This window comes from Gossypium arboreum, chromosome 6 (genome assembly GCF_025698485.1).
Source record: "Gossypium arboreum isolate Shixiya-1 chromosome 6, ASM2569848v2, whole genome shotgun sequence".
NCBI lineage: Eukaryota > Viridiplantae > Streptophyta > Magnoliopsida > Malvales > Malvaceae > Gossypium > Gossypium arboreum.
The window spans coordinates 83,585,848-83,608,513 of NC_069075.1; the positions used below are offsets into that span (position 1 = coordinate 83,585,848).

General features: G+C 35.0%; 1 protein-coding gene across 6 annotated transcripts; it reads left to right on the forward strand.

Annotated features, from left to right (window-relative positions):
* The first annotated feature begins 2,114 nt into the window (after positions 1-2,114).
* On the forward strand, positions 2,115-14,536 carry LOC108486230 (cleavage stimulating factor 64-like). 6 transcript variants are annotated; one of them, XM_053029769.1, is made up of 11 exons: positions 2,115-2,501; positions 2,676-2,754; positions 3,598-3,772; positions 10,196-10,232; positions 10,331-10,560; positions 10,642-10,719; positions 11,675-11,710; positions 11,798-12,286; positions 12,723-12,974; positions 14,046-14,216; positions 14,316-14,536. In XM_053029769.1, exons 1-10 carry the CDS (start codon positions 2,471-2,473, stop codon positions 14,193-14,195), a joined length of 1,557 nt encoding a protein of 518 aa, XP_052885729.1. In that variant the 5' UTR covers positions 2,115-2,470; the 3' UTR covers positions 14,196-14,216; positions 14,316-14,536. The 6 variants fall into 6 exon arrangements, with proteins under 6 accessions (XP_052885729.1, XP_017645650.1, XP_017645652.1 ...); XM_017790161.2 differs by having other exon boundaries at positions 14,046-14,536; XM_017790163.2 differs by having other exon boundaries at positions 10,343-10,560; positions 14,046-14,536.
* The last annotated feature ends 8,130 nt before the right edge of the window (positions 14,537-22,666 follow it).

The window sequence follows — 22,666 nt, forward strand, 5'->3', positions numbered from 1 at the left end:
TTATTCAATTTTTGTGTTGTATAGAATGTCACAAGTTATTAATTTATTTTCATTTGATTACTTTTTTAGGTTATGGATGAATTTAACAATATGTATAATAGTTTTTATATGAATTATGATACCCCTAAATTAAGTGAAGAAGCTTAACTAAGAATAGCCACAATTGTTATACAAGTTGAGCACAGCAGTTATCATGAAGAGGAAGAACAAGTGTTAAGCAATGTATTGGTACACCATGAAACTTATTTCACTATGCAATTGTGTATGGATTCAAATTATACAGGTCAAATGTGGGTGGACGAAGTATTAAATGGGCATGATGATCGTTGCATGAATAGTTTTAGGATGCCAAAAAATATATTTCACAGCTTGTTGCATGATTTGCAAACAAATTATGGCTTAAAGTATGGGAAGGTATCTGCGATGGAGAAGTTAGCATTATCATTGTATATTCTTGGAAATAGAGAATCAAATTCAAATGCAGCAGAACGATTTCAACGATCTGGGGAAACTGTTACTCAATTTTTTACTGATATGTTGTATATATTTGCTCGAATGGGAATAGACACGATTAAACTCACTGAAGATCAATTCGAGGAAGTACCGAACCATATTCGACATGATACATGATATTGGCCTCACTTAAGGTAAAATTTACACAATCTTTATATTTTTAAAATATAAATTATTTCTAACTTTTATCTCATTACTTGTATTTATTTTAAAGGATTGTATTGGGACTATAGATGGAACACACATAAAAGCATGCATTTCGTCTTCTTGTCAAATACCTTATATCAGACGGAAAGGTGAACCAACTCAAAATATTATGGCAGTTTGTGACTTCAACATGTGCTTTATTTTTGCATTTCCAGGTTGGGAAGGAACAACACATAACAGTAGAATTTTTTTGCAAGCACTTAGAAAATAAGTGTTAAAGTTTCTACACCCTCCACCAGGTTGAACTTTAATTTTTTAATTAATCTTTACATAAAAATAATATTAAAATTTTTAATTTATTTTTAAACTTGATATTATGTTTTACTTTTTTGTAGGAAAATATTATCTTGTGGATTCAAGATACCCACAAATGGTAGGTTTACTAGGTCCATATAGGGGGGAACGATATCATTTACCTGACTTTCGTCAAGGTAATCATCGAGCATCTGGAATAAAAGAAATCTTTAATCATGCCCATTCTTTGTTACGCTCTATGATTGAACGAACATTTGGAGTGTGGAAAAAAATGGCCAATATTAAGAGATATTCTGAGCTATTCATTCGACAAGCAAGTTTTAATAGTTATTGCAATAATGGTTTTGCATAATTACATTCGAAGACATGCTTGGTCAAATGATGAGGATTTTCGACAATTTGAGAATATACTCGACATGCCAATCTCTTTAGGCCATTTTGATAGAGGTGAATCGAGTTTCTCTAACAGTGAAAGTGACCTTAAAATTGCAATGTTAAGGAAAACCATTGCAAATAGTTTAATGAATCAATATTTGTAAAAACAATTTTGTATCATAACCTAATTTCTAGTAATAATGAAACTTGTTATGTCTTATGTTACTATTTTTTTAATTAAAAATCATTCGTTTAGATACTTCAAAATTTGATCCAAGTATAATATTACTATTTACAAAAATAATATTTATTATTGTTATAAAAGAATATTTAACTATAAAAATAAAAAATAATTATCATTTTATCTAATAAATAATATAAATTGATTATATAATTCATTAAAATATTTATAATAAAATATTAGAAGATAAATTTTAATATTTTAGTAAATAAATTTATAAATTCATATATTTTAATAATTTTATATAAATAAAATAATTTAAAACTTCTATTATATATCAATTCTAATATGAGTCCTTAATAGTTATTTTTTATTTTCACCTCAACGCTACAGCTGTGTTTGAATTCAAACACATACTCTATCATTGTTACTAATCTCACCACTACAATATCTAATCTCATTAACACTATTATTTTTAACCTCGCTAAAGATAAACACGTTATCTATTCAAACTAAGCCTAAATTAATCGAGAAATTTTTACACCCTTGAAATGGGCGGAAGGGTAACTCTGCTTTTGAGTATGTCTAATTTTGAGAATTGAAAAAACGACTAGTTTGAAAAAACGGAAAAGCAAAATCCCCAAACTTATATTAGCGGAAGAGATTGTTTCTATCATTCAGATTTGGATAGGAAAAAGAGTAAAAACAACAGAAAATCTTCGTTTCTTTCCTTGCACTGAGAAAATAATAAATCCTTGCAGAAAACCCAATTGACCGCTGGAACCATCGAATTCGAAATACACTTGTATCTGTTCTTTTTTATCTCTTCATATAATTGGACTGAAATAAGCAGAAGAAAAAAGCGATGCGGAGTAAGAAGAAGATGAAGCTTCAGCTTTGCTTCACCTTCTCCTCCTATTGATTTTCGCCCCCCTTTTCATGGCCTCATCTCAACATCGCTGCGTTTTTGGTCTCTCCCTCTCTCCCCGATTTTCTTCTGATTTCTTAGATTGTTTTCTCTTTAATTGCCGAGGAAAATATGTTTCCATTTATTAATTGTTAGCATCTTTTGTCTTCTTTTTGCTTAATGGATTAATGAAGTTCCTGAATTTTGCTATTTCTTTTGTGTCATTTTTGGTGTCAGTGGGGAATATACCATATGATGCTACTGAAGAACAGCTTATAGAAATCTGCAGGGAGGTTGGCCCTGTTGTTTCCTTCAGGTTTGCGTTTTTGTTTTACAAAATTCCAACATTTAATTTAATTCTTGGGGTTTTGAAAGTTCAGTTTGCTTAAATTGATTGCAGTATCTTGTAATGTTTGTAACTATGCCAGAAAAGAATATGTACTGAATTCAATTTTTTTTCAATCAACTGTGTTGCATAATTGATTTCGCTGCTTTAGTTGCATATTTGACACTGATGGTTGGGAAAGGTATAATGGTTATGGAATTATGACGATATGATTGTAGAAAATTTAAAACTTTTTAATCTTGACACTTAGGATAGGATTTATATTGTCAGGGAACCCGGAGTAACGCTAACACAGTCATTCAGTAAACGTGCTGATGTAGATAGATGTTCACCACTCCCTTGTAAAAATAATTTGGGTGCATGAACTAGGAAATATCTCTGTTTCTTTTATTAACTTGTGATGAGAAGGAATTTTGGAAATTCTAAAGTTGAAACTAAGAATTTTGACCTGAATCATCCTTGGATCGACATGCTTCTTAACATTTGCATTAATTGCTGGTCCAGATTAAATGTTAAGGTTAGAAAAGTTACCTTTATGATTGTTGATGGTTCAAAACACATAGGTCCACTGAAAGTGGCTGGGCATATGATACCTTAGAATTTATACCTTTGACCAATATAAAGTTTAAGGGCATGAAAGTTCAGAAGTTAGAGCACAAATCAATTTGATTGTTTTTAATCTGCGTTTTTGTCCTCAGTTAACTACATATTTATGTGCTTTGTTTTTTCTATGGTTGAAGTTCCAGCTATGCTTTGTTTTTCTAAGATTTTCTTTATTAGCGTCTTTCATTTTTTAATTTCCCTCCATTTTAGACTGGTGATTGATAGAGAAACTGGCAAACCAAAAGGCTACGGGTTCTTTGAATACAAGGATGAGGAGACAGCTTTAAGTGCTCGACGGAATCTTCAAGGTTATGAGATCAATGGCCGGCAATTACGAGTTGATTTTGCTGAAAATGACAAAGGCTCTGAACGAAATCGGGAACAGGTGAACTATCCCTGGAACCTTTATTCTTCTCTGTATCTTTTGTTTTTTTGGAAAGAATCATGAATTTGTCTCTGTTGTAGGTTCGTTTGTTGCACTTCCATTGTTCTTAATGTGATCAGATGAACATTGGTTTATGATAGCATTAGGACAATATAGATAGCTTTTTAATATTTTTTATTTTATGTGATGATTTTCATTGATGATCTGATTTAATTTAAGCCTAGAACTGCCCAATTTACCTTCTCCCTAATCAACTTGTGTTTGTGTTTTATCCAGACTGTAGAATTTCAATTATCGTGGATTTATCTGTGTGATTTTTTATGCTAAAGCGTAGCTTTTGCTTTATGAACATTACAGTAATCTGTTGAAAGATAAAAGAGTATATATGCTCTTGCTATAAATTATTCAATACTGTTCATGTCAGATTACAGTTTTCTAATTAAGAATATTTGAGTGTATCAGATAGGATTCTGTAAATATTTTATTCGTAACTTTAAGGCTATTTTTTAGGGACAGCATCTTTAGAATTAGTCTGTTTCCTAAGTTAGGCTCATTATGTGTATAAATATTTATGAAATTTATTGTGAATAAACAAAATTGAAATAGCCTGTTTTTAACATGGTATTAGAGCCTTTTTAGCCCGATTTCTGAGATTTTTTTTTCTTTGTCTGGCAATTTTTTTACTCCCAATCAACCCTCAAGACTGTAGAATTTGTTCAAAAGAAACATGACTGAAACTGTCAAGACCAGTAACACTGGGTATATCTCAGAAGTCTCTATGAACAACTCAGACCCAACAAGTGAGTTTCAGAACATTCAAGTAGCTTACAGGTTAAATGGGAAGAATTAACTGAAGTGGTCTCAACTGGTTCGCATGTTCTTGAAGGGAAGAGGAAAGCTGAGTCACTTACTCGAAATTGGACCTAAAGAAGGAGATCTTAAGTTTGATGTTTGAGATGAACAAGACTCTATGGTAATGTCTTGGTTATGGAACTCTATGATGCCAGAAATCAATGATACATGCATGTTTCTTAACAAATCCAAAGAAATATGGGAAGCTGTGAAGCAGACTTATTCTAAAGTTTGAGATGCTGCTCAAATCTATGAAATCAAGACTAAGATTTCATCTACCAAGCAAGGAAGTCGATCAATCACGAGTATTCCAATCATTGCAAAGTTTATGGCAAGAGATGGATCATTACCATGCATTCAGATGAAGTGCAAGAAGATGCAGCACTCATGAAAAGGTTCGTTGAAAAGGATCGAATTTATGATTTTCTTGCTGGACTAAATGTTGAGTTTGATGCAGTAAGAGTTCAAATACTTGGAAAAGAAGAACTACCATAACTAAATGAGACAATTGCGATTGTTCGTGTTGAGGAAGGAAGAAGAAGAGTTATGGTTGAGAATAGTCAAGTGGATAGTTCAGCCTTGGTTACAAAAGCTGTAAATGAGAGGAGATTTGGCTTGGAGCAGCCAACTAGCGAAGATAGTAGACAGACAGAACGTACAAAGCCTATTAACAGGGATTCCGTATGGTGCACCTACCGTAAAAAACCTTGTCACACTAAAGAAAGATGCTAGAAATTCTATGGGAAGCCACAGACAATAAACAAAAAATTTTCAGAAAAAGGTGGACAACCAAAGGGACAAGGGCGAGCAAATACAGCAAGACAGTTGGATGGAAAAAATAATTCTCAAGAATCACCTGTTAAATTCAATAAAGAAGAAATTGAGAGGTTAAAGAATTTGCTGGGATCATTGGAGAAATCTTCTTCAACAGATACTTGTAGTTTGGTTTTTCAGGTATAGCCTCTTCTCAAAATTCTAAAGTCTCGGATATACTTACCAAAAGTTCTTGGGTCATTGACTTAGGAGCTACAGACCACATGACCCAGTTCTCACAAAAAATTGTTTCATATACACCTTGCCCTAGTAGTAGAAAGATAACAGTAGCCGATGGTTCTGTGATTACAGTGGCTGGTTAGGGTGATATTGTTATAAACAAAACCCTTACTCTTAAAAACGTCCTTCGTGTTCCAAAATTATTTACCAATTTTTTATCCATCCAAAGAATTACCAAAGACTCTAACTGTAGTGTCGTTTTCTATCACAATCGATGTCTTTTTCAGGAACAGAATACGAGGAGGATGATTGGACATGCTAAGGAAGTAAATGGCCTATACTATCTTGAAGAATCCAGTGGAGAAGTTAGTGCGCTGAATTCCTCACCATTATCTTTCATATCCGAATCTATTTAAACCAATAAAGACCAAATTTGGCTCCATCACTTTCGCCTTGGTCATCCATCGTTTAGAGTCCTTAAAATTATGTTTCATTCATTGTTCAAAGGATTAACTGTTGAAAAATTCTATTGTAATGTCTGTGAACTTGCAAAACATAAACGTACCTCTTTTTTGGTAAGCAATAAAAGAACATCCGCTCCTTTTAATCTTATTCATAGTGATGTTTGGGGACCATCCACTATTTCAAATATTTCTGGGGCTCGGTGGTTTGTATCCTTTATTGATGATTGTACCCGTGTGTCTATTTCTTTTAAAACAAAAATTTGATGTAAGGTCTGTCTTTCCAACCTTTTACAACATGATCAAAACCCAATTTGGAGCTGAAATAAAAAGGTTTAAGTCAGACAATGCCAAGGACTATTTCAATCAATTTCTCTCACCATATTTCCAAGAAAGAGGCATTATACATGAGTCATCTTGTGTTAGCACACCCCAACAAAATGGTGTTGCCGAAAGAAAGAATGGTCACATTTTAGCTATTACAAGAGCCCTCTTGTTCTAAAAAAATGTCTCTAAACAATAATGGGGGGAGGCTATTTTAACTGCTACTCATATGATAAATAGATTGCCTATAAAAGTCCTTGAATCTCAAAGTCCTATGCAAGTTCTAGCTAAATTCTTTCCTGATTTCAATACTTCAAGTAACTTTACTTCCAAAATATTTGGTTGTGTTGCCTTTGTACATGTACATTCTCAAAATAGAGGAAAATTTGATCTACAAGCTGTCAAGTGTGTCTTTCTCGGTTATTCTTCCACTCAAAAGGGGTACAAATGCTATCATCCAGCCACAAAAAAACTTTATGTATTAACGGATGTTACTTTTGTAGAACAAGAGAATTTCTTTACCCGTCCTTATCTTCAGGGGGAGATCTTATTTCCAGCTCCTGTCCAGCAACCAAACACTCACATTCCAGCTCCTGTCCAACAACCAAACACTCACATTCCAGCTCCTGTCCAGCAATCAAACACTCACATTCCATCTCTTGTCCAGCAACCAAACACTCCCACTCAGTCCTTGCCTGCTAACCAACCTGCTTGACTCAAAACTATGGCCCCTATGCAACTTGAAACAGAGCCTAATACACCCAAATCACAAAGAGGAATTCAGGACACTACTCGTCCTTTATTGGTTGGCACCGGTGCAAGTTCAATCATCTTCTTCTTCTATATGACCTGAGGTAATTGCTGAACGTACTTTGAATATTAATACTGAAACTACTGAAAATTTAGATGATTTTCCCGTTGTTATTAGAAAAGTGACTAGAGCCTGTACAAAACATCCCTTGTACTTGTTCATGTCTTACTAAAATTTGTCCCATAACCACAAAGCCTTTCTTACTAGCCTAAATTCTATCCCCATTCCCAAAACTGTATCCAAGGCATTAGAAGATGAGAATTTGAAAAATGCCATGAAGGTTGAAATGGAAGCTCTTGAAAGAAATAGGACATGGGACTTGGTGAAATTACCGAGAAGAAAGAAACCAATGGGATGTCGCTGGGTGTATACAGTGAAATATAAGTTAGATGGTTCTTTGGAGATGTACAAAGCAAGATTGGTTGCTAAAGGGTACACTCAAATGTATGGAATAGACTACCTTGAGACATTTGCCCCTGTTGCAAAGATGAACACTGTGAGAGTGTTGTTGTCACTAGCTACCAACCGAGGGTGGAAATTACAGCAATTTGACATCAAAAATGTCTTTTTACATGGTGATCTTGAGGAAGAATTCTATATGGATGTTCCACCCGGATTCGGTCCAAATATAGGACAGGTAGTTTGCAGACTAAAAAAGGCTTTGTACGGACTAAAACAGTCCCCGAGGGCTTGGTTTGGAAGATTTACCAAAGTAATGCTAAAGTTGGGGTATAAACAGAGTCAAGGAGATCACACTCTGTTTGTAAAACACTCATTTTCAGGGGGAGTGACTGCTTTATTAGTCTATGTAGATGACATTATAGTGACTGGTGGTGATTTGGAAGGAATGAAGAATTTAAAAAAATACCTAGTAAAAGAATTTGAAGTCAAAGAGCTCGGTAAGTTAAAATATTTCCTTGGTATTGAAGTGGCACACTCTCAGGAAGGAATCTTCATATCTCAGCAAAAATACATCGTTGATTTGTTGACAGAGACGGGCAAGTTGGGATGTAAACCAACAGAGACACCCAAAGAGGTGAACCACAGACTTGGAGATGCACTAGAATATGCAGCAGTTGATAAAAGTTCATATCAAAGACTTGTGGGAAAGCTCATTTTGTTGTCTCATACTAGGCCGGATATTGCCTATGCAGTCGGTGTTGTAAGTCAGTTTTTGCACAACCCAAAGAATCACATCTTAGAGCTGTATATCAGATTCTATAGTACTTAAAGGGCATGCCAGGTAAAGGAATCCTATTTAAAAAGGGGGAGAATTTAACCCTTGAAGCCTATACTGATGCAGATTATGCAGGGTCTATGGTTGATAGAAGATCAACCTCGGGCTATTGCACTTTCTTAGGAGGCAACATTGTGACTTGGATGAGTAAAAAACAGAATGTTGTGGCTAGATCTAGTGCAGAAGCTGAATTCAGGGCGATGGCTCTTGGAATTTGTGAGTTATTATGGCTAAAAATTATTTTGGAAGATTTGAAGATCAAGTGGGAAGGTCCAATGAAGTTGTATTGTGATAATAAGTCTGCTATCAATATTGCATATAATCTAGTTCAACATGATCGTACGAAGCACGTTGAGGTTGACAGACATTTTATAAAGGAAAAACTAGATAGTGGCTTAATTTGCACTCCATTTGTGTCCACTGATGGCCAATTAGCAGACATACTTACTAAAGGATTGTCTGGGAAGTTGTTTCAGAAACTAGTAAGCAAGCTAAGAATGGATGATATCCACTTCCCAGCTTGAGGGGGAGTGTCAGATTACAGTTTCCTAATTAAAAGGAATATTTGAGTGTATCAGATAGGATTCTGTAAATATTCTATCCCTAACTTTAAAGCTGTTTTTAGGGACAGCATTCCTAGAATTAGTCTGTTTCCTAGTATAAAGTTTCCTAAGTTAGGCTCACAATGCGTATAAATATTTATGAAATTTATTATGAATAAACAGAATTGAAATAGCTTGTTTTTAACAGTTCAGTTTTAAATTACAAGGTTTTGGATTTTTAATTTCCTGTAAGATTTTTATTTTACTAGGGAATATTCCAATTTTTAAACATGCTATTAGCAATTGCACTCATAAGAAAAACTGCTTCAAACTTGGTATGCCCACATCATTGTCCCTTCTCAGGAGAAAGTGATAGAAAGGACAATTGAAATTGATGTAATTCTCCAACATCAACATCCCTTTTGAAAGAAAGAAAGAATAATCATCATCTCTAGGGGGCCTTTTATTTTTAACTCTTATGCAGGGTAAGTGGAAAATGAAAATTATGATAAGAGTTATTTTTGTCTATGTTACTTGGACTCGGGTTTGAGTGTGAAATTTGGATATGTACCCAACACGGGTATGTTCAATCGTTTTCAAAATTTTTTTTATGTACTTAGATGGTCTTTAGAAGGCCATATTCTCATATCTATGTTTGGATATGTGTTAGTCATGGGGTGTTGAACATAGGTACTTCAGTATATAGTAGAAATTGTATCACATGCATAAAGTATGCATAATACAATTAAAATGTAAATATTATACTAAAATAAAAGTTCCATTTAGTGGTAAAGATAATATTTTATTAATGTAAATGCATGGGTTCAAATTCAACCACATGCAATTTTTTATTTGTTTTTTAAGAGACTAACATATCCTCAAATATTATAACTTATTTTAATTATGAAAAGGCATTCACGAAATTCCCCAAACCGAGTTGGTGCTTGATTAACTTGTGACACCAACTCAGCCAGGGGCTTAAATTATAGTGTATATATATATATATAATATTAGACCAGTGAAAATGTTTGCTAATGTGACTGCTGGCCCAGTGAAATTTTATCATTTGGCTTGAACCATTATATTGGAGGATAAGCCTGCTGCATACTTCATGCTTGTAAAAAATCTGTGTTCTGTAACCTTGGTGATTCTTGAGGCTTATTTCATTGCAATAAAAGCAAATCAGTGGATTTTGTTTTATAGCAGGGTCGTGGTGGACCTGGAATAGCAGCAAATATTGGTTAGTATTTATGTTTCTTTGGGCCATACCTCCCCCCCCTCCCCCTCCCTTTTTATTTTTCTTCCCTTAACTGAGACTTGTAGATCCTCAAAAACAAGTTGGTGGTCCAGCAATCCAGGGTGAATCTGTCCAGCACCAGCCTATTGGTCTCCATTTGTCTATTACTGCTGCAGCTCTCATGGCTGGTGCTCTTGGTGGCACGCAGGCTGGTCTGCAGCCTAATCAAAATGTTTTGCCAAACCAGTCTGCACCAGCCAGTGACCCCTTAACACTCCATCTTGCGAAAATGTCCAGGAGCCAGCTGAATGAAATTATGTCCGAGTTGAAGGTATGCTTTGACCAATATATACTGTTTACCAAGATCCATTTTGTTAATAATTTAATGGTATTTTATGTCTTTTCTTGACAGAAAATGGCTACACAAAATAAGGAACTAGCCTGTGAGCTGTTGCTTTCAAAACCCGAGTTGCTGAAAGCTATTTTTCAGGTTTGCTTCATTGTTGGAATTTAAAAAAAAAAAAAAAAGAAAAAGAAAATGCGAAGAGATAGTCTTTGTTCTAGTATAATTTCCATCTCATAATTTTCAACCTTTGTCCACTTTCTTTAAAAGCTCTAAATTCCAAAAAGAAATGAATTTATTGCTCAAAAATCAAGCCTTCTTAATTACAATCGATAAACCCTTTAATCTCTTTTAGGTTTTTATCTTAATTCTCCTCCACTAAATCTTATATCCCAGTCACAACTGGATTGAGGTCCTTTCTAACCTGACATGGAACTTACAATTTCCGTATAACGAGATGCCTCCCTAGTTCTTTTATCATGACAACAATCATCTGATTTGTCTTCCTTGTCAAGTGGAGAGAGTACTTGTTCTTTCTTATGTTTATTTTCCAAGCTTAAAAATACTATGAACAGAATAATGCTTCTTTCGTTCTTTATCTGGACTTCGCTATTTTTATGTGGGAAACAGATGATTTATCTTTGTAAGTGTATGCAATAATGTGTTTACAATGGTAGTTTCTTTTCTTCCTCAGCATACAACTAGGTTTCAGACTTGTATATTCTTGCATGCAACTACTGTGCAATTTTAGTTTCTTTTGCAGACTGTAACTTGTCTGCATTTGGTTGAATTATTAAATGTAAAGGTTAGAAAATTGAAGTAGTTTTGTTAATAAAACAATGATTTAATATATAAAAAATTGAATAATATTAATTTAGCACCATAGTCTTTGATTTGTGCCCTTTGTTTTAGACTCAGTTTGTAGCAGAATTAATTGAGAAATTATTAACTTTTTTAACAAAAAAAGGCATTTGTTAGAAAGTCAATCAAAATAAAAAGGTATTATTTGTCTTTACCAAGTTTTACACCCTTAACTTTAAGACACTTTTATCTGTAGGGAAAAATAAAGATCTGGTCTTACATCTTTCTCTTTGCATTTCAGGCACAAATAATGCTAGGAATGGTCACCACAGAAGTGGTTCGTTTCATTGTCTCAAAAATTTTTTGTTAGCTTGTTCATATAAAGTTCATATAATGTATAATATATGTATTGTTGTATTTACAGTTGCAGATGCCAAACATTCAACAGCCTCCTGGTCAACTAGCAGAGATTTCTATACAAGATGGTCAGCATAGTAAGCAGCCAATACCACAAACTCTACATCAGAAAGCTCAGACTGGCTTGATCCCTAAAGTACTAGAAGGTCAAATGTCTGCTATGCCTCTTAATTCTTTAGCTGACAACCAATTTTCTGCAACTGTGCAATCAACTTTACATCCTCAAACGCAGCTTCCACAATATTCCTGCAATCATGTTCTACCACCAGCTGCTGCACAGTCTTTTGTTCCCAAACTTCCTTCGCAAAACCCCCTTGTCAGACCACAAATTCAGGTGTCAAAATCCTCATCTTTGAACCAGCATCTGCAGACATCATTGTTACACTCGGGACAGCTTGCAACTGCTAATTTAAGTCACAACAATCTAATGGTATTGCCAAATGCGATCATGCAGTCAACTCCTTTGCCTACTCCCTTACCAGATTCTAGATTTCAGGTACAATCTTTTACCAACTTAAATGGTTTATGTTAATTATATGTTTGCATCTTAGATTGTGTTCTCCTTTGTTACTTTAGATCTAGGCTATGTTCTTTTGAGAAAAATCTTCAAATCATTGGATTTGAAATTCTAAGAATTTGCGGTACTGTAAATTTTAAGATCTCTCTTTTCTTCTTTTAGAGTAGCATGTTTTTAATAGTTAACAAGAAGAATTAGTTATTTTGATTGTTTTAAAATTCAAATAGTTAATAAGAAGAATTAGTTCTCTTTTTAGGGTAGCATGTTTTTGAGTAGTTAACTAGAAGAATTAGTTATTTCCATTGTTCTAAAATTCAATTAGTTAATAAGATTCTCACTCTCAATGTCGTATAAAAATGGTTGGTTGCTTTTAGTATCCTAGAATGTTGCATTAACTTTTTTTTTTTAATTACAGTCTGGTCCATCAATAACACCAGTCTTTGCAGAGAAGTCAAGTGCGGTTCACTGTCCTTCAGAAGCAATAAATAGGCCATCAAAAATGGTAAAATTAGATGATGGAAGAAGCAGCTCTTCCTCAACAGGGGCTTTGAATATGTCCAATGCAAGTGGTTCTCGAATATCAAAAACATTTGGTGTTGATTCAACACTTTTCAATAAAATAACTAGATCAGAAGAGGTGCAATATGCTGAGAATCCTGTTTCTCAGGTATAATCAGTGATAGCAGAAGTTACAACAATGCAGACTGTATTGTGAGTTCCTTTTTTATTTATTATTGCTTAAACCTAAAATGGCAGGTCATTCTTGAGGGTTAAGTGGAAGGGTTGGTATTGGTTTCATGCAAAAGAAATATAGTTTCTCAAATTATAACTTCTCCTTGATTTAGTTTGTTATCAGGGCTAGATGCATGCGTTGCATTCCTGATGTCTATTTAATCATTTGCTGAACTGCAAACATGAAGCGAATAAAAATTAACCATCCCAAACGTATTGATTAAGTGAATTTAATCAAGTTAATGATTGCATAAAAATCGTTAAGGTTGTAATTTAAATGTGGTCCTATGTTAAACTATTTCCTCTGATCTCATTGTTCGAAAGACTTAAATCTTTGCTGTTTTAATTATGCCTAAATAGATGGAAAGTGAAGTTTATACAAGTTTAAACTTGTTATCAAATGTATGGTTTTTGTAGTACTTTCAATTTCAGACCATTAGGTCCGATGTGTTTTGTCTGGTTAACCAACTTTAATATTATTATCTGTCTCAGTTTCTTGTAACTGTAAATCTCTTGACTTTTAGAGAGATGTAGAAGTAGGTTAAGAAAAATAGTTTATCAATGCTTTCTTGTGTCTTATCATCTTTCACTGTTGACTAAATAAGATATGACAGACCTAGGACTTCTGTCTATATATGTTGCCGCAAATGGATTCTAAGGTTACAGTTTGATCCTTCAAGGACTTTATAAAGCCTTTGCATCTTCTGCAATAGTAACTTTCTATGTTCATGCCATATATTCACGAGTACTAGGACCTGTTAACATATCTAATGACCAAATTGTCAAGAACAAGCACTAGTCACCACAACAGTTTTGTGGTACGGAAGTAATGCTATGCATATCTGTATCTGAAAAACATGGCATACTTTTAATAAAATTTGCACGATTTTGTGCAAGTCATAGTTCAATATGGTTGATTTGATAATAAATCGCACAATTCATGTTGAACTAACCAATGCTATTGTAGTATGACATGATCTCACATCCTGTTGTTGCTCTTTGTCAGCCACAACTCGCACCTGATATGGAGTCTGTTTTACTACAGCAAGTGCTAAGCCTAACACCAGAGCAGTTGAGTTCATTGCCACCTGGACAACGCCAACAAGTCATTCAACTTCAACAGGCATTGCGACAAGATCAGATGCAGGCATCATAGCCAGCAGACTTCCAATGCAAGGTGTTGTCTTCCATCATCTTTTAACTTACTGGAAGGAGTAGCACTCTGCTGTCTATTCATTGTTTTCTGAATGCGTGTAAAATTATTTTATTTTTGCAGAAGAATACAGTTCTAGATTTGTTAATCAAATGAGCATAGACCATGAATGTAACATTTATAAGCTTGTTACGAGAATATAGGAATAGGAGAAAAAAGAAGCAAAAGAATTTTGTATTATGTTCTCGTTGTTTGTTTTTGGAGCCATTTGGCTTTACCTTTTGCCTAACTTGGGACCTGTGGACTTAGGTAGTTAGCTATGTATCAACTAAAAATTTTCGGAATTTTAGTTCAATTTTGGTTTATTCTGTATGCATGTTTGATTCTCCCGGGTTCAAGTATGTGTCTGGAATGTTATTTGGCTTCTACGTATTGCCCGACTTTTAGTTAACTACACCATAAATTCCTAAAACTTTTTATTCAAATTAGTCTTCGTTTTAATGTTCGAAATACCTGATATTAGGTTTCTATGTTTGCAACAAATATAATTAATTTCAATTTGAAGGATTTAGCAACTTATCATGACCTTGGAAGAGTCAAATTTAATTTTCAACATAGCCTTTCGATATTGTATAATTTGATATTTTCTAGGTAAGTTAAAAAGTGTGGCATGATGTCTATTTTCGTTTATTCATGTTAGTCTTGTGTTAATCCGGATTAATTGCTTTGGTCAAGGATTTGTGGTTAATACTAATCAAGAGCATATTGGATAAATATCACTTGGGGTGATGGATTTTCCTTAACAACTAATAGGTGTTTATTTGTGATATATTTTGAGTCCTTTTGCTCGTGTTTTAGTGTTATTTTAATATTTAGTATTTAGGTTGTAACGTAATAAATATTGTTGTTTGATTTTTTTTTAACAGTATAGAAGGTTGCCAAAATTTTTTGGAAAAATCAATTAAGTTCTTCCAGATTATTTGATGTGGCACAATGGTTGGTTAATATTTTTTATTTCACGGGAAATTCCACGTGGATTTTTATTACAGTTGTTTAAAAAATTAAATCATGTTATATTTCAAACAAAAAAAACCCTTCAACCGCGTCGGGTAAAATCAGATTGAACCGACAAAATCTAAAAGTTGCGACACATTTCTATCAAAGAAATCGAACAGACTTATTGTATTCAAACCCCGATACGAATCGAACCTAGAACATAACCCATTCTATGAATCGAAACCTAATTAGAAAACTCCTTTGATTCGAAACCCAAAAATCCTAATCCCAAAATCAAGTTGTTCCTTCCAAAACCTAGAACGATAATTGATTGTTTGAATCGGACCCTAGTTTCTGAAACCCAAACAGCTAACTCCTTATTGAAATCAAAACCCTAATTCTCTAAACCTCCAAACCCCTTTCCTATTTTGAAGAAGTCGCAGGGTCGAAGCAAAATCGAATTGGCAGTGTTTGCTGTGGTTAAGTGGCTATGATAGCAACAAGATAAGCCTTTTTAAACAACTTAAAAGATTAAGATGCCTTCTGTTATGTCCGTTTCCAACAGACTTATAGTCCCAGCTTCTGCAAGTGGCTATACGCGGATCGTATCTATATGTTAAAGTTTAGTTTGTTTTAGTATATTCCAAAAGAACCAGTAGATTCTCTTCTTTAGATATATGGGAAAATAATATTAAAATAATCATTATTATATTATTTGAAACCGCCATAGTTTGTCTTTTTGTGTGTATGATAAACATGAAATTTTTATTATTTAATTTGAGAAATACTATAATATAATAATGAAGTATGTATTTTATCATGTTTGTTGCAGAATGATGGGGGATATAGGAAAAATATATGTATTAAGATATTTCTTTTGTGGGAACTTTGGTATAAATCCTAAATGGGATGATGTAGGAGGGACCATAGACAAAATTCCAAGTTGACCCTGATTTGTTATGTTATTGGGGCATAATAAATAATGTAAAAGACTTGGGTTATGGGGGAAAATTTTGTATTTACTATGAGGTCCCAAATGTAGTCTTTAATGGAAATACCTTAGTCCTAGTTCATGTTGGCAACTGTGAGGCAAATGTCAAACATTTTAGAACATAGATTTGATTTAAATCTTTGTGGCAGATAGTATTGATGATGTTGATGAGAAGTACCTGCAGGAATTAATATAGAAGTTTGTGGGGGTAGTGGGAATATTGATGAGGGAATTAATACAGAGGTTGGTGGGGGTAATAGATTTAATAAAGTTTAGGGACAGGTGGTGGTGAGGGAATAATGATGAGGTGGGTCAAGGAATTAATATTGATGTGGGTTAGGGAAGGGTAGCTGTTGGCATTGTTGAAGATGCAGGTGAAGAGGTGTGGGAAGACTGTTGAAAATAAGGTATTGATTTTGAAGCTAAGAGTGAAGAAACAGGTGCCGATAATGATGAAGGGGATAGGGTTGTGGGAGATGATTTTTTAGGGAAAGATATTGAAAATGTTCATGAGGGCAAGGTTGATGGGCATGAAAGTGAGTACATGGACTCATTAGATCCAAGAGAAGATAGGGACAATGAGAAGAGTGATGATTAACTGAGGACACCATACGATGGGTAGAACTCTATAGGACATATGTATGACTCTAAATGTGTAATCCCTATATGGGAAATAAGGCTTAGGTTCCTAAATATATTTAAGGATGCTGTCAAGAAATATGCCTTTGCTAAGCGAGTGTAGCTAAGGTTCACAAAGAATGAACCAGGAAGAACAAGGGTATGTTGGAACCAAGGGTGCCCTTGGAAGTTTATGCTAGTTATGTCAGTAGGGCATAATTGTGATATTGTCGAAACATACACTCCTGTTTGTAAGTGTTATAGGATAAGTAAAAACACTTTGTTGTCTTTAGATTAGTAAATATTAAATAATATTTATAGACTCATTCGTCGGATTTGTGTTCTTGAAATCACTATTTTCAACACAACATAAAATGGGTTAATACAACTCTCTCCCCTTAAAAAATTTCGTCATCGAAATTTTTACTTGAGATTAAGTTTGGATATAACGATTTCATTCATTTTTTAGTTTCCCAAGTAACTTTCTTGCTACTGTGTCAATGCCACAGTATTTTTACTAATGGTATACGTATATTTATCAGTTCTTTAACTTCTCGAGCCAGAATTTTAATCGGTTTTTCATGCATGGTCTGTAATATAGTTCTTAAGTGTTGAACGTGTAACAACCCGTATTCAGTGAAATCGGAATAGTGATTTTAGGATCACAAATTCAAGATCGAAAAATTTATTTTACTATTATTTTATTTCCTACAGCATGATAGTAATACCATATAAAAATTTCATTAAAGAAATTTTATCGTTTGCATGCTCAATTTGATGAAAAAGACTAAATCGCGTGAAGCGTAAAAGTTGAGTTCTATTAGCTAAATGTATTAAATAGCTATAGAGCCTTAAAGTTTAAGTTCTTATATGGTAATTAGACTATAAATAGAGATAGTGGATGCACACAGCTTGGTATAAGTGTAATTAGAAATGTTTTTAAAGGTTAATTAAGTAATTTGCAAAATAAAGATAAAACTAATAAAATAAAATAAGCCATCATCTTTATTTTCATCTCTTACAACTGAAATTAAGAAAGTATGGAAGCCATGGGAGCTTGAAGGGTAACACCCCATACCCGTAACCTACGCCGGGGCAGAGTACGAGGCATTACTTAACTTGATTTCATGCATGCAAACAATCTCAAGTCACCGAGACTCGGTCCAAATCAAGTTTTTTTCAAATTATACTTTAAACTTATTATTATGGGCCTAAGAGCCTTAAATCGACCGTTGAAAACTATCCGAGACGATTTCAGGTCATTACACTAACCTTAAGAAATTTGTCTTTAAAATAGGGCACACGCCCATGTGGACGGGTAACACGCCTGTGTGACTATTTCGACATGGTCGTGCTGTTGGCTTGTGTGGCTCACATGGCTTAAGCACCCTGGGACACACCCGTGTAGGACTAATTTCTAATTCACACCTACAGGGATTTTCATACGGCCAGACACACGCCCGTGTCCCTCACACAGCTACGATACGCCTATGTCCTAGCTCGTGTATGAAAACATAGACATTTTGTTTCTGACGTCAGCATGCTCAAAATGTCACATGGCTGAGGCACACGTCCGTGTGCTAGGCCGTGTCCTTTACATGGCTGAGACACACATCCGTATCTTTGCCCATGTGTTTATTACCATGCATAGTGACTTGAAATTTTTACGTGCAAGGGACACACGACCAGACAACACGCCCATGGGGTAGACCGTGTGTCACACACGGCCTAGACACACGTCCGTGTGCCTACCCGTGTGGACAATATAAAGCTATTTACCAAGCCTCATTGCCACCTTTACATAAGTGGTTCTATACAAATACCAACCAATACCAAAACAAGCATAATTCCTATAACCAAATCAGCCACAATAGACATTCATTCAACCATGGTAATGCATCTTTTATAAATTCAAAATGAATGGTAGCCATCATTCAAGGCTTAATACAAGTTGAAGGGTTTCCGACCCAAGCCAATACATATGGCCAATCCTCAATGACACAAAATAATAAAGCCTAAGTCCTATACATGCCATATTCAAAAATATAAATCCAACTATACCGAATGCTTCGGTTGATAGTGTGATCAATATCTCTGACTTCTGGTGATCCTTGGGATAGATAGGCAGCATTGTAAGGAAATGGAAAGGAAAGGGAGTAAGCATAAAAGCTTAGTAAGTTGCATATAAACAAATGTACAACAACAATATATCGATAATCAACATGCTCATAATACCAAGGTATGTATGGACATAACTTACTCATCACCATTCATACAAGTCACATATTATACAATGAGCTCATATCTCATACGTACCAATTAGGTACCTGTGCCACTCACAACACGGTTGTAATTTCCTCATTAGATTAAGAACATAACTTTCACCATTGAACCATTCGGAATACTACCGGATATTCATTAAACCTCAAACATGGGTAAGGTGCCAATGCCATGTCCCAGACACTGTCTCACACTGGCTCATATCTCAAGTCGATGCCATGTCCCAGACATGGTCTTACACTGACTATCATCTCGTAGCCGATGCATGTCCCAAATATGTCTTACACTGGCTTACTTCTCGAGGCCGATGCATGTCCCAGACATGTTTTACACTAGCCCTTGTCTCAATGCCGATGCCATGTCCCATACATGGTCTTACACTGGCTCTTATAATGTAGTTGTATTATTTAAATACAACTTACTTCGGATTACAAAATGTGGCGACTAGTCGATTTAGTCGGTTTGCTTGGCTTTCCCCTGATCTAGGTTTGGATTTGGCAATTCTTGATCTAAAATTGCAAAACGCACTAATTCAATCACTAAATAAAATTAAGAAATTAAAAATTCACATCTTCAGTAAAATAACCATTTTGCCCTTAGACTTTGGCAAAATGACCATTTTACCTCTATGTTCAAAAATCAATTTTTATCTAATTTCTTCACTTTTTAAGTCTAGCTGAACTCTTTTTACTCTTATAGCAACTCCAAATTCCCACTATTTCACACATTTACCATCTATTTTACAACTAATGCAATGCAGTCCTTTTAGGTGTTTTCATGCCAACACATTTCACAAAAGTTGTTTATAAGACACTCTAGACTTATTTTCTTCCATAAAAACTCAGCAAACATCACAAGTCCTTTCATGAAAAAACCTTAAACTCTTAATCATTTTACAAGATAGTCCCTTCATTTGAAAGCTCATGCTTCAAGAGTCTGAAAAATACAAAAATCTTCAACAAAGGGTATGGAAATCACTTACTTGTGAGTGCTTCAAGTTGCTAAAAAAATTTCAAGCTTTCAAACCCCTAATTTTGCTAAAAATTTGGTAGAGAAGAAGGTGGGAAAAGATGATATATTTTCCCTTTATTTTATTTTTAATCTAGTCAAAATTGGTCACCAACTCACCTAATTTTGACAATTTTGTCTCTTCTTTGACTCTATGGTCGGCTATGCCTTTTTCCAAGGGTCTATTTGCCTTTTAAAGACCCCTAATTTTGGTTCTCTAAATATTTAACACCTTTAGCTATCAATTCAAGACTTTTGCACTTTATGCGATTTAGTCATTTTTCATAATTGGGCTCATAAACGCTAAAATTAATCCACCAAATTTTTCATGCACTCCTATGATCATACTATGACTCTAAAATAATAATAAAATAATTTCTATGACTTTGGATTTGTGGTCCTGAGACCACTATTCTGATTAGCCCCAAAATCATGCTGTTACATTTTCCCCCTTAGGGATTTTCGTCCTAAAAAATCTTACCAGTGAATAAGTTCGAGTACTGATCTCTCATAGTCTCCTCTTGTTTCCATATGGCTTCCTCGACTTCATGTCTATGCCACAAAATTTTCACAAGCGTTATACTCTTATTTCTCAACTGTTTGACTTCTCGGGCTAAAATCTTGACCAGCTCTTCACCATAAGTAATGTTCGGATGAATCTCAACCTCTGATGGCGCAATCACATGCGACGGGTCTAATCTATATCGACGTAGCATGGATACATAAAACACATTGTGAATATTTTTCAATTCCGGTGGAAAATCTAATGGGTAGGCAACTGGCCCTATTCTTTCAGTAACCACACAAGGTCCTATAAAACGATGATTCAACTTGCCTTTCTTACCAAATCTGAGGACTTTCCTCACCAGAGATACTTTTAAAAATACTTTATCACCGACTTGAAACTTAATTTCCTTTCGTTTCAAATCTGCGTATGATTTTTGTCTATCTGAGGTGGCCTTCAAGTAGTCACGAATCACTTTAACTTTCTTTACAGTCTCTTTGACTAAATCGACCTCGTGAATCTGACTCTCTCTAAGCTCAGTCCAATATAAGGGCGTTCGACACTTTCACCCATACAAAGCCACACAAGACGCCATTTTCAAATTTGTCTGATAACTGTTGTTATAAGAAAATTCAACCAATGGCAAGTATCTTTCCTAACTTCCCTGAAACTCGAGAACACAACACTGCAACATGTCCTCTAAAATCTGAATCACTTTGTTTGACTTTTCGTCAGTTTGTGCGTGAAATGAATTGCTAAAGCTCAACTTGGTTCCCAATGCTTTTTGTAACTTCTTTCAAAACCTCGAGGTAAACCTCAGGTCTCGATCTGAGATAATCAAAAATGGCACTTCATGAAGCCTCACAATCTCAAAAACGTACAAGTCAGCTAGTCTCTCAAGGGAGTAGTCGGTACGTACTGGTATAAAATGTGCCTACTTAGTTAGCCTATCCATAACCACCCATACTGTATTCTTTTTCTTCGGGGTTACTGGCAAACCAGTCACAAAATCCATAGTGATATGATCCCACTTCCACTCGGGGACCATGATAGGCTGAAGTAGACTCGAAGGTACTTGGTGTTCAGCCTTCAGTTGCTGACACACTAGGCACTTAAACACAAACTCTGAAATATCTATTTTCATACTCGACCACCAGTACATTTTCTTCAGGTCGTACATTTTCACACTACCTGGGTGGACAGAAAAACGACCACTATGTGCCTCTCTTAGAATCTTCTGAATAAACTCATTGTCCTTGGGTACACAAATTTTTTCTTTAAACATTATACATCCATCGGTACCAATACAAAAATCTAATTCAATTCCCGACTCACACTAAATTCTCTTGGCTTGCAATTTCTCATCACCTTTTTGAGCTTCACGGATCTCTTGAAGAAACGTCGATCTAGCTCCCAACTCTGCTAGAACCGAACCATCATCAGACAAAGCCATATTAGCATTCATTGCTCTCAGCGCAAATAATAATTTTCTACTCAATGCATCGACGACGGCGTTTGCCTTTCCCAGATGGTAATCTATTACCAACTCGTAATCCTTTAACAGCTCTAACCATCAGCGTTGCCACAAATTTAATTCCTTTTGAGTCATCAAGTAATTTAAGCTCTTATGGTCGGTGAATACCCGACATTTCTTGTCATATAAATGGTGTCTTCAAATTTTTAGCGCGAACACAACGGCTGCTAGCTTTAAATCGTGTGTCGAGTAGTTCTTCTCATGTGGCTTTAGTTGCCTTGAAGCGTAAGCTATGGCCTTACCTTTTTGCATAAGCACGCACCCCAAACTATTTAAGAAGGCATCGCTATATATCACAAACTCTTTATCCGACTCTGGCTGTAATAACACCGGGGCTTCGGTCAATAAAGCCTTCAGTTTCTCTAAACTTTTTTGGCACTTTTCTGTCCATTCAAACTTGACATCTTTTTGCAGCAGTTTTGTTATCGGCGTAGCTATCATAGAGAATCCGTTTAAAAACCATCTGTAGTACCCAGCTAAACCCAAAAAAGCTTCGGACCTCAGTCACATTCCTCAGCGGTTTCCACTCTACAATAGCCGAG

Coding starts and splice junctions, on each gene's coding strand:
- LOC108486230 (XM_017790161.2), top strand. CDS start 2,471: ATGGCCTCATCTCAACATCGCTGCGTTTTTG. Junction 10,561..10,641: donor AAATTATGTCCGAGTTGAAG/GTATGCTTTGAC, acceptor TTTTCTTGACAG/AAAATGGCTACACAAAATAA. Junction 12,975..14,045: donor CTGAGAATCCTGTTTCTCAG/GTATAATCAGTG, acceptor GCTCTTTGTCAG/CCACAACTCGCACCTGATAT.